Raw genomic sequence first — 12182 nt, 5'->3', positions numbered from 1 at the left:
TTAGGGTGTTTTCTATCCATATGTAATAAGTATATGCATATTCTAGTTACTGGGTAGGAGTGGTAACCAGATTAAATCGGGTATGTTTTTTATCCAGCCGTGTCAATACTGCCCCCTAGCCCTAACAGGATATACTCTCCACGTGAACAGGAGATATACTCTCCACGTGAACAGGAGATATACTCTCCACGTGAACAGGAGATATACTCTCCAGGTGAACAGGAGATATACTCTCCAGGTGAACAGGAGATATACTCTCCAGGTGAACAGGAGATATACTCTCCACGTGAACAGGAGATATTGGTATACATATTTATATGTGTACAGACTGCAGTGACCATGTAGGTTTTAGATTGCTGGCAGGTTGAATGTATCACACTGTCATAAGCTGCCTGCATATCTGTGTGACACCTTGGTCTGGGAGACAGACAGCATATGTCTGTTCCCTCTGCTGGCACAGAACCCAGAGGCTTTTCATCCATCGGTCGGTAAAGATAGAGGGAGACGGAGAGATAAAGGAATTGAATAAAGGAAATCCCTCGATGAAAGAAACAGAGAGACGGAAACAGACCGAACATTTGGGATAGGTAGATAGAAGGCTTGAAGATGTGATCTGTGTGTGTGTTACCCTTGATGAAAGCAGGAGACAAAGCTCCGCTTCTGTTGCCTTGACGACAGGACCTATTAGGTAACTGAACTGTGTTGCCATAGCAAGTGTCTCCACGGTGATGCAGCCCTGTCCTGACAACACCCACTACCAAACCAACAGTCACTCAGCAGCTCCCTGAGAGGGAACAGGGAAGGAGAGGACAGCTCTACAGTAGAGTCTGGAGCTGGATGGCACTGTGTGTGTGTTTAACTTATTTTTGTTTAGCCCCCAAGTTGCGTGTGTGTATGTCTGTATTTGCCTTTTTGAGTCTACACTCATTTTTTCCTATTCTAGTTTACCAAATGTGTAAGTCCCACTGCCTGGTGGCACCACATCTGTTTGGTTGTCCTGGCAGCCAGATCTGTTTGGTTGTCCTGGCAGCCAGATCTGTTTGGTTGTCCTGGCAGCCAGATCTGTTTGGTTGTCCTGCCAGCCAGATCTGTTTGGATGTCCTGCCAGCCAGATCTGTTTGGATGTCCTGCCAGCCAGATCTGTTTGGTTGTCCTGCCAGCCAGATCTGTTTGGTTGTCCTGCCAGCCAGATCTGTTTGGTTGTCCTGGCAGACACATCTGTTTGGTTGTCCTGGCAGACACATCTGTTTGGTTGTCCTGGCAGACACATCTGTTTGGTTGTCCTGGCAGACACATCTGTTTGGTTGTCCTGGCAGCCAGAACATAAACATAAACTGTGCATGCTGGACAGCTGCTGACGTTAAATATCTGAGAAACTAGTATTGTATAACCAACAAGTGTTGTATAACCAACTAGTGTTGTATAACCAACTAGTGTTGTATAACCAACTACCAACTAGTGTTGTATAACCAACTAGTGTTGTATAACCAACTAGTGCTGTATAACCAACTACCAACTAGTGTTGTATAACCAACTAGTGTTGTATAACCAACTAGTGCTGTATAACCAACTACCAACTAGTGTTGTATAACCAACTAGTGCTGTATAACCAACTACCAACTAGTGTTGTATAACCAACTAGTGCTGTATAACCAACTACCAATTAGTGTTGTATAACCAACTAGTGCTGTATAACCAACTACCAACTAGTGTTGTATAACCAACTAGTGCTGTATAACCAACTACCAACTAGTGTTGTATAACCAACTACCAACTAGTGCTGTATAACCAACTACCAACTAGTGTTGTATAACCAACTAGTGTTGTATAACCAACTACCAACTAGTGTTGTATAACCAACTAGTGCTGTATAACCAACTAGTGTTGTATAACCAACTACCAACTAGTGTTGTATAACCAACTAGTGCTGTATAACCAACTAGTGCTGTATAACCAACTACCAACTAGTGTTGTATAACCAACTAGTGTTGTATAACCAACTACCAACTAGTGCTGTATAACCAACTACCAACTAGTGTTGTATAACCAACTACCAACTAGTGTTGTATAATCAACTAGTGCTGTATAACCAACTACCAATTAGTGTTGTATAACCAACTACCAACTAGTGTTGTATAACCAACTAGTGTTGTATAACCAACTACCAACTAGTGCTGTATAACCAACTACCAACTAGTGCTGTATAACCAACTAGTGTTGTATAACCAACTACCAACTAGTGTTGTATAACCAACTACCAACTAGTGCTGTATAACCAACTAGTGTTGTATAACCAACTACCAACTAGTGTTGTATAACCAACTACCAACTAGTGTTGTATAACCAACTAGTGTTGTATAACCAACTACCAACTAGTGTTGTATAACCAACTAGTGCTGTATAACCAACTAGTGCTGTATAACCAACTACCAACTAGTGTTGTATAACCAACTACCAACTAGTGCTGTATAACCAACTACCAATTAGTGTTGTATAATCAACTAGTGCTGTATAACCAACTACCAATTAGTGTTGTATAACCAACTACCAACTAGTGTTGTATAACCAACTAGTGTTGTATAACCAACTACCAACTAGTGCTGTATAACCAACTACCAACTAGTGCTGTATAACCAACTAGTGTTGTATAACCAACTACCAACTAGTGTTGTATAACCAACTACCAACTAGTGCTGTATAACCAACTAGTGTTGTATAACCAACTACCAACTAGTGTTGTATAACCAACTACCAACTAGTGTTGTATAACCAACTAGTGTTGTATAACCAACTACCAACTAGTGTTGTATAACCAACTAGTGCTGTATAACCAACTAGTGCTGTATAACCAACTACCAGCTAGTGTTGTATAACCAACTACCAACTAGTGCTGTATAACCAACTACCAATTAGTGTTGTAACAACCACATTCCTCAGTAAAGGTCCCTTAACCAACATCCTGAATGACCTGAAAAACAACCACATTCCTCAGTAAAGGTCCCTTAACCAACATCCTGAATGACCTGAAAAACAACCACATTCCTCAGTAAAGGTCCCTTAACCAACATCCTAAATGACCTGAAAAACAACCACATTCCTCAGTAAAGGTCCCTTAACCAACATCCTAAATGACCTGAAAAACAACCACATTCCTCAGTAAAGGTCCCTTAACCAACATCCTGAATGACCTGAAAAACAACCACATTCCTCAGTAAAGGTCCCTTAACCAACATCCTAAATGACCTGAAAAACAACCACATTCCTCAGTAAAGGTCCCTTAACCAACATCCTGAATGACCTGAAAAACAACCACATTCCTCAGTAAAGGTCCCTTAACCAACATCCTGAATGACCTGAAAAACAACCACATTCCTCAGTAAAGGTCCCTTAACCAACATCCTGAATGACCTGAAAAACAACCACATTCCTCAGTAAAGGTCCCTTAACCAACATCCTGAATGACCTGAAAAACAACCACATTCCTCAGTAAAGGTCCCTTAACCAACATCCTGAATGACCTGAAAAACAACCACATTCCTCAGTAAAGGTCCCTTAACCAACATCCTGAATGACCTGAAAAACAACCACATTCCTCAGTAAAGGTCCCTTAACCAACATCCTGAATGACCTGAAAAACAACCACATTCCTCAGTAAAGGTCCCTTAACCAACATCCTGAATGACCTGAAAAACAACCACATTCCTCAGTAAAGGTCCCTTAACCAACATCCTGAATGACCTGAAAAACAACCACATTCCTCAGTAAAGGTCCTTTAACCAACATCCTAAATGACCTGAAAAACAACCACATTCCTCAGTAAAGGTCCCTTAACCAACATCCTGAATGACCTGAAAAACAACCACATTCCTCAGTAAAGGTCCCTTAACCAACATCCTGAATGACCTGAAAAACAACCACATTCCTCAGTAAAGGTCCCTTAACCAACATCCTGAATGACCTGAAAAACAACCACATTCCTCAGTAAAGGTCCCTTAACCAACATCCTGAATGACCTGAAAAACAACCACATTCCTCAGTAAAGGTCCCTTAACCAACATCCTGAATGACCTGAAAAACAACCACATTCCTCAGTAAAGGTCCCTTAACCAACATCCTGAATGACCTGAAAAACAACCACATTCCTCAGTAAAGGTCCCTTAACCAACATCCTGAATGACCTGAAAAACAACCACATTCCTCAGTAAAGGTCCCTTAACCAACATCCTGAATGACCTGAAAAACAACCACATTCCTCAGTAAAGGTCCCTTAACCAACATCCTGAATGACCTGAAAAACAACCACATTCCTCAGTAAAGGTCCCTTAACCAACATCCTGAATGACCTGAAAAACAACCACATTCCTCAGTAAAGGTCCCTTAACCAACATCCTGAATGACCTGAAAAACAACCACATTCCTCAGTAAAGGTCCCTTAACCAACATCCTGAATGACCTGAAAAACAACCACATTCCTCAGTAAAGGTCCCTTAACCAACATCCTGAATGACCTGAAAAACAAACCACATTCCTCAGTAAAGGTCCCTTAACCAACATCCTGAATGACCTGAAAAACAACCACATTCCTCAGTAAAGGTCCCTTAACCAACATCCTGAATGACCTGAAAAACAACCACATTCCTCAGTAAAGGTCCCTTAACCAACATCCTGAATGACCTGAAAAACAACCACATTCCTCAGTAAAGGTCCCTTAACCAACATCCTGAATGACCTGAAAAACAACCACATTCCTCAGTAAAGGTCCCTTAACCAACATCCTGAATGACTGGAAAGGCTCCAGTATGTCCAACTGTAGGGTATAATCTCGTCATAAACCAGTTAGCTAGATTCTCCATTTATTCTGTGTTGTTTATTAATGATTCTGAGATTACATACTACACACATTGCATACTACATACATTACATACTACATACATTACACACATTACACACTACACATATTACACCCTACATACATGACATAGTACACACATTGCATACTACATACCTTACATACTGCACACATTACATACCACATACATTACACACTACACACATTACATACTACACATATTACACACTTCATACCTTACATACTACACACATTACACACTACACACATTACACACTACACACATCACACATTACACACTACACACATTACATACTACACACATTACATACTACACACACATTACATACTACATACATTACATACTACACACATTACACACATTACACATTACACACATTACACATTGCACACTACACACACTACACACATTACACACTACACACATTACATACTACACACATTACATACTACATACATTACATATTACATACTACATACATTACGTACTCCATACATTCAGTGTAAAAGCAAAGTAAATAAAGATCTGTATAACTCAGCGTTTCTTGTTTCTGGTCACACAGAGACACATGCCATGAATTACTGGGTCACGTCCCGTTGCTGGCTGAACCCAGCTTCGCCCAGTTCTCCCAGGAGATAGGCCTGGCTTCCCTCGGAGCTTCAGATGAATCCATACAGACCCTGGCCACTGTGAGTAGTAATCCTGTCTAACACTAGCCATACAGACCCTGGCCACTGTGAATAGGCATCCTGTCTAACACTAGCCATACAGACCCTGGCCACTGTGAGTAGACATCCTGTCTAACACTAGCCATACAGACCCTGGCCACTGTGAGTAGGCATCCTGTCTAACACTAGCCATACAGACCCTGGCCACTGTGAATAGGCATCCTGTCTAACACTAGCCATACAGACCCTGGCCACTGTGAGTAGACATCCTGTCTAACACTAGCCATACAGACCCTGGCCACTGTGAGTAGGCATCCTGTCTAACACTAGCCATACAGACCCTGGCCACTGTGAATAGGCATCCTGTCTAACACTAACCTCCTTCCCAGGGACGGTTAGAGCATGACATTAGTTTAGTACCAGCACTGAACATCATAGACGTTATATTACATATAAAAGTTTAAAACAATTCTGACTGGCGCATGAGATCAGTTTAGCACCAACACTGAACCTTGTAGACTCTGTAACAAAAAGTACCATGATCAGTGGTGGAAAAAGTACCCAATACTTGAGTAAAAGTAAAGATACCTTCATTGAAATGACATTTAAAATGTAACAAGTACTTTTGGGTGTCAGGGAAAATGTACAAAGTAAAAATTATTTTCTTTTCTTTAGGAATGTAGTGAAGTAATAGTAGTCAACATTATAAATAGTAAAGTACAGATACACTAAAAAATTGACTTAAGTAGTACTTTACACCACTGCTGTCTAGTAACATTACTAACCTGCTTCTCAAGGATGGCTGGTTGAGATTAGTTTAGTCACCAACCCTGAACTTGGCTGGTTGTATGAGAATAGTTTAGTCACCATTTTTTACATTTGACATTTTAGTCATTTAGCAAATGTTCTTATCCAGAGCGACTTACAGTAGTGAATGCATACATTTCATACATTTTTTTTCTTCTTTCCGTACTGGTCCCCTGTGGGAATCAAACCCACAACCCTGGCGTTGCAAACACCATGCTCTACCAACTGAGCTACAGGGAAGGATCACCAACCGTGAGCCTTGTTAGCCTGGTCCTACATCTGATTGTTCTGTCTTGTCAACTCTTATCATTATTGATGTGACAATGACCATCAGAGTCGGCACAACAGCACAGGCAGATCTGGGTCTAAGCTAGAACCTAGAGAGGGGAATGGACCAGCAGTTCACATCTGGTTGGCATTACTGACTCGTACATGTGTTGTTGTGTTTCAGTGTTATTTCTTCACGGTGGAGTTCGGCCTGTGTAAACAGGAGGGGAAGCTGAGAGCGTACGGAGCAGGCCTGCTGTCCTCTATCAGTGAACTCAAGGTATATCAATATTATCGTAGCAAAATCGGTCAACACCTTTACCGTTATATTAGAAACTAAAGGTAGTATTATATTACAAACAAAGTTATTTAGGGGAGAATGCTGTTTTTTTACAAGACTAGTGTTAATGTGGGCATGGGAAACTGGACAAATAGAGATACACTAAATGGATGATAGTGGGCACACAATCAAACGCTTGGGCCCTGGTCAAAAGTAATGCACTGCCATTTAGGACACAGCCTCAGCACATTTCAGATGTTTTGTTCTTCCTCCCCGCAGCATGCTCTGTCTGGTAACGCCGTCATCAAGCCCTTTGACCCTAAGGTCACATGTAAACAAGAGTGCATCATCACAACATTTCAGGACGTCTACTTTGTGTCCGACAGCTTTGAGGAGGCCAAAGTCAAGATGAGGTGAGGAGTGAAACTGAAACCCGTAGTGTATAGTGACCTTGGGGTCAAAGGGCATCTGGAATCTTACTGTATGGTAACACATTATTTAAAGATACATTACCTTCATAAGGACTTCAAAACAACCCGTACTGTAACACATTATTTAAAGGTAGATTACCTTCATAAGGACTTATGTACTGTTTATGAATGGGTTATGTATGTGTTATGATGTCATTGTGTAGGTACCCTGCAAATAAAGTGTTACAGTGGAGTGATACATTTTTTTTTATTTTATCTTTATTTAACTAGGCAAGTCAGTTAAGAACAAATTCTTATTTTCAATGACAGCCTAGCTTAAACTGCCTTGTTCAGGGGCAGAATGACAGATTTGTACCTTGTCAGCTCGGGGATTCGATCTTGCAACCTTTCGATTACTAGTCCAACACTCTAGCCACTAGGCTACGCTGCTCCCCCAATACATAGTCTGTTACTGACTCCTACCATCACTGTAGGGACTTGTAAAGGCTTTTAGATTACTTTCATATCTTCTAGATAGTCTCTTCTAGATAGTTGCTTCTAGTATTTTCTAGATAGTCTCTTCTAGATATGCATAATAACTCATTCTTCCCCATCCTCCAGGGAGTTTGCCAAGACGATCAAGCGTCCGTTCACGGTGCGATACAACCCCTACACCCAGAGTGTGGACGTTCTGAAGGACACTCCCAGCATTAACAGCGTGGTGGAGGAGCTGAGACACGAACTGGACATTGTGGGTGACGCCCTCAGCCGGCTTAACAAACACCTGGGAGTCTGAGTGACAACCTAAAGCACTAGGAGTCACATACTGCCTTCTAAATGACACCCTGTTTCCTACATGTGGGCCCTGCTCTAGTAGTGCACTGTTTAGGGAATAGGGTGCCATTTGGGACACAGGCCTAGGTCTCTGATGACCTCAACGCCATCATCTGAGTGTATGTGACGACCTCGACACGCCACTCCTGTTCTCCTATCCAATTATTATCCATCAGTCAGATCTGTTTGTGCTGTCTTGCCAACTTCCATGGTCATTGTCGCACCAAAACAATGACATGGGAGACGGCAACTGGCAAGACAGCCCCGACAGAAGAAATCTGGGCCTCCCCCCAAGCCATATCCCTTAAGCACACCTCACTATTGTGACGTCTCTTATGTAAATAAATACTCGGCTCGTGATCCACCTGTGTATTACTCCCAGTCTATGACTTCTCTTATCTTCCCCATTCAATGCATCCAAAGATACAGTACCTTACTAATAACGTACACTATGGTGTCCAATATATTCCTCCAATTGTTGTGTATAAGGTTGTCGCTGGGATGAATTTAATGGTGTAAGTTATAATATTATTATTCAAAAGTGTGAATGTATTCAAGGATGATTTTTTTGACAGTATCCATTTCTAAATCATAAAAAAAATATTTAGGTTTCTCATTATCCACTACTAAATCATAAAATAATATTTAGCTTTCTCATTATCCACTTCTAAATCATAAAACATATTTAATAATGTAACTAGTACATATACTCATGAAAACTTTAAATATCATTATTTTTCTACTGTAAATAAATGTAAACTGATTATGTATAAGTCATGAAATAAAAATGTGCATGTGTCTCTTATGTATGGGTAATGTATTTCTTTGGCATTTTAACAATAAACGTTTCCTGAAGAGAATGTCTTTGCATTGTGAAATGATGGGGATATGGGATAATGGCAGGGTTACCAGGTCTATCTAAAATATCTAGACCAATGAGTCGCCACATTTATCCAATAAACACTTTTTTTCGTAACGTTATCGAGCGAATTAAGAAGGAATATCGACGTAATTTGTAAAGACATAGGCTAAGAAGCAAAATTAGATTTTCAATCAAAATAATAATTCTTGTCAGTTTAAGAATATGTTAAAATGTGGGATTACAATTTAAATTCCGTTTTTCCATGGTTTGCTGAGCTAGATGCTGACAACCTGATAGGCCAACATCTAATTTCAGGGATTACTGTGCTTCGTCATCTTTCCTTTCATAATTGTTCATACCAGTAAATGTATTTAACCTGGAAATAAACGCTACAAACCCAGGTGTTCCGACCACGTTCCCGACACATCCAACAGACTTCACACCTTAAGAAACTCAACGGATATCTGGTGCCACCAGGTGGCCATTACAGGGTACTCCAGTTACCTTGTGGCAGCAGTGCCACCACATATCTTTTATGTAAAGTAACATTTCTGACAATACAGTTATCTCCAAATTTCACAGAATGTGTACTTATTATTTCCCTAACTTCTTTGATAGGTTATTCTTCCAATCTAGCTCCTAATCAAATGTGATTTACACAACGCTTTCTCTAATTTCCGATTGGCGGGAGGATAACCACGTGACTTTGATACCTACCAATTTGGTCGTTTGTTACCGTCAAAAGTAGTTATATCCGATGTTGATCAACTCCCAATATACACCACTAATGTTTTTAAAAATATTAGCTTTGCTATTTGTTGAAAAGAAAACAGAGCATATTTTGGTATAACCGTCATCAAATTTGACGTGTCCGAGAATCCCCCCTTCTTCCTGAAAGCATTACGGTATCGCTTCTCGGCCTTTTGGCTAAGATCAAGTGTAGTATCTGTTCTTATCAGTTTAATATCTGATACGTCCCCTATCTGGGGACCATATATTAAATTGATTTTTGGAATAGGGAGATGGAATAGGGGCTTGCTCCGTCCACTCCACGCATCGACCTGGTATTGCAGTACCTCCAGGAACGGTGCACCCCTGTCGTTGTTAATGTAACATTTCATGCATTTGGATTTGTTTTTATGACTTACTTCACAACAGTAGTTTTCATTTAATTTCATGTAGCTATTTACCAAAAGTCGTTGGATTTTCTCTATACTGATATATGCTCTTGCTTTGTAATGTAAACGAGGTTTGTTTGTATTACAAAATGATGGCTATTTCTCCTTATTTACAACACAGTTTATCCATTATATTGACCAGATACTAGTGGCCGTCTAACAAGGAATATAAATGTTTTTTTTTAAAGGAAGCCTGTTGACTGCACAACGTTTCCCACTAGTTACCACAGCCACAAAGTAAAAATCGGGCTATTAAATTCGAGGTCATTGTAAACTGCTGTAGCCTTAGCCTACCATTTTGATACAATAGATATGTTGAAATTATATCACTGAGGGTCATTGCGAATCAATTTGCGTCACTTGTGTAGCCTGTTAGCGAAGTCGCCAAGCCAATAGATGGCGTTCCTGTTATGTGTATCTGAGTGTGATACTCTATAGTTGTAGTGAGCCAAGTTAGGCATTATTTACTGCGCACTGAACGGAGGTGAATGCACGCTACAAAATGATACTGAAGTAAAGACATTCCTATCAACATTACCTTGCTCTTGTATTGAATAATCAGCATGACAAAACATAGCCTACGCGTTCAGGGAAAAGTCCACATTCAAACTGACATTAAATGGGGAGAATGATACATTTGCGATAGAGTTGTGACCATGATCACAATTGATAACTTCCAATGTAATTAACTAAACATGGACATTCATAATTGCATAATAACACAAGGCTACAACAACAATAAACTGAATTTATAGGCTATTTATTCAATCTGTTTGTCAGGTCCAGGTAGGCTACACAAGTGACACAAAATGATTTGCAATGACTCCAGTGATATCGTCATTTCGAAGTAATTATTGTATCAAATGATAGCCTGCATTTGAATAGGCTACTTGATGGCAAGTGTATCATTCTCCGCACTTAATGTTAGTTTCATTGAGGACTTTTTCCCATAACAGATGCATAACAGGTTGTCAATTTACCTTCTGTCCTCTCTTCAATCTAACTCTTTGTTCTCTCTTTAATTCGGGGTGATATCGGTGTTGTACGTTTTATTTCAATTGTTCATACCAGTAAATGTATTTAACCTGGAAATAAACGCTACAAACCCAGGTGTTCCGACCACGTCTCCGACACATCCAACAGACTTCACACCTTAAGAAACTCAACGGATATCTGGTGCCACCAGGTGGCCATTTCTCAGTTGGTAGAGCAGGGCACTTGCAAAGCCAGGGTTGTGGGTTCAATTCCCACAGGGAACCAGTACGATGAACACCTATGAAAATGTATGCACTCACTACTACTGTAAGTTGTTCTGGATAAGAGTTTCTGCTAAATGACTCACTAATGTAAGTGGCTCTGGATAAGAGAGTCTGATAAATACTTTGTTGACGTTATATCAGTTCTATAGCATTAATATAATGGCGCCGGAGGGGATGGTGGCCGTTTTACGGGATCCTAACCAACTGTGAGATTTTGTTAGTTTTTTTCACATTGTTTGTAACTTATTTTGTATATAATATTGCTGCTACCATCTCTTATGATCGAAAAATAACTTCTGGATATTAGAACAGCGATTACACACCTCGAACTGGACAAAGATTTTTTCTTTAATGAGTCCTACGCGAAGGATATACTGCTTCTCCGAGACCAGGCCCAAAGCCACGTTCATTCAAATCAAATCAAACTTTATTTGTCACATGTTCCCAATACAACAATTGTAGTAGACCTTTGAACATATTTGAATATGTTTTATGGAAAAAGGGTGGGAAATACAGTGCATTTGGAAAGTATTCAGACCCCTTGACCTTTTCCACATTTTGTGACTGTCACGCCCTGGCCATAGAGAGGGTTTTGTTCTCTATTTTGGTTCGGCCAGGGTGTGACTGGGGTGGGCGTTCTATGTTCCTTTTTCTATGTTTTTGTATTTCTTTGTTTTGGGCCGAGTATGGTTCCTAATCAGAGGCAGCTGTCTATCGTTGTCTCTGATTAGGAATCATACTTAGGC

The 12182-nt window shown here is 40.3% G+C and overlaps 1 protein-coding gene and 1 non-coding gene across 2 annotated transcripts; both read left to right on the top strand.

Annotated features, from left to right (window-relative positions):
* The first annotated feature begins 4973 nt into the window (after window positions 1–4973).
* On the top strand, window positions 4974–8997 carry LOC123729834 (tryptophan 5-hydroxylase 1). Its single transcript, XM_045706199.1, has 5 exons — window positions 4974–4981; window positions 5410–5560; window positions 6798–6893; window positions 7173–7306; window positions 7925–8997. Exons 1-5 carry the CDS (start codon window positions 4974–4976, stop codon window positions 8097–8099), a joined length of 564 nt encoding a protein of 187 aa, XP_045562155.1. The 3' UTR covers window positions 8100–8997.
* A 909-nt stretch (window positions 8998–9906) lies between these two features.
* On the top strand, window positions 9907–10097 carry LOC123729988 (U2 spliceosomal RNA). The gene has a single exon (XR_006761681.1). It is a non-coding gene; the product is annotated as a U2 spliceosomal RNA (small nuclear RNA).
* The last annotated feature ends 2085 nt before the right edge of the window (window positions 10098–12182 follow it).

The sequence above is a fragment of the Salmo salar genome, chromosome ssa23 (assembly GCF_905237065.1).
Source record: "Salmo salar chromosome ssa23, Ssal_v3.1, whole genome shotgun sequence".
Classification (NCBI taxonomy): Eukaryota; Metazoa; Chordata; class Actinopteri; order Salmoniformes; family Salmonidae; genus Salmo; species Salmo salar.
This window is presented reverse-complemented; position numbering and strand designations above follow the sequence as displayed.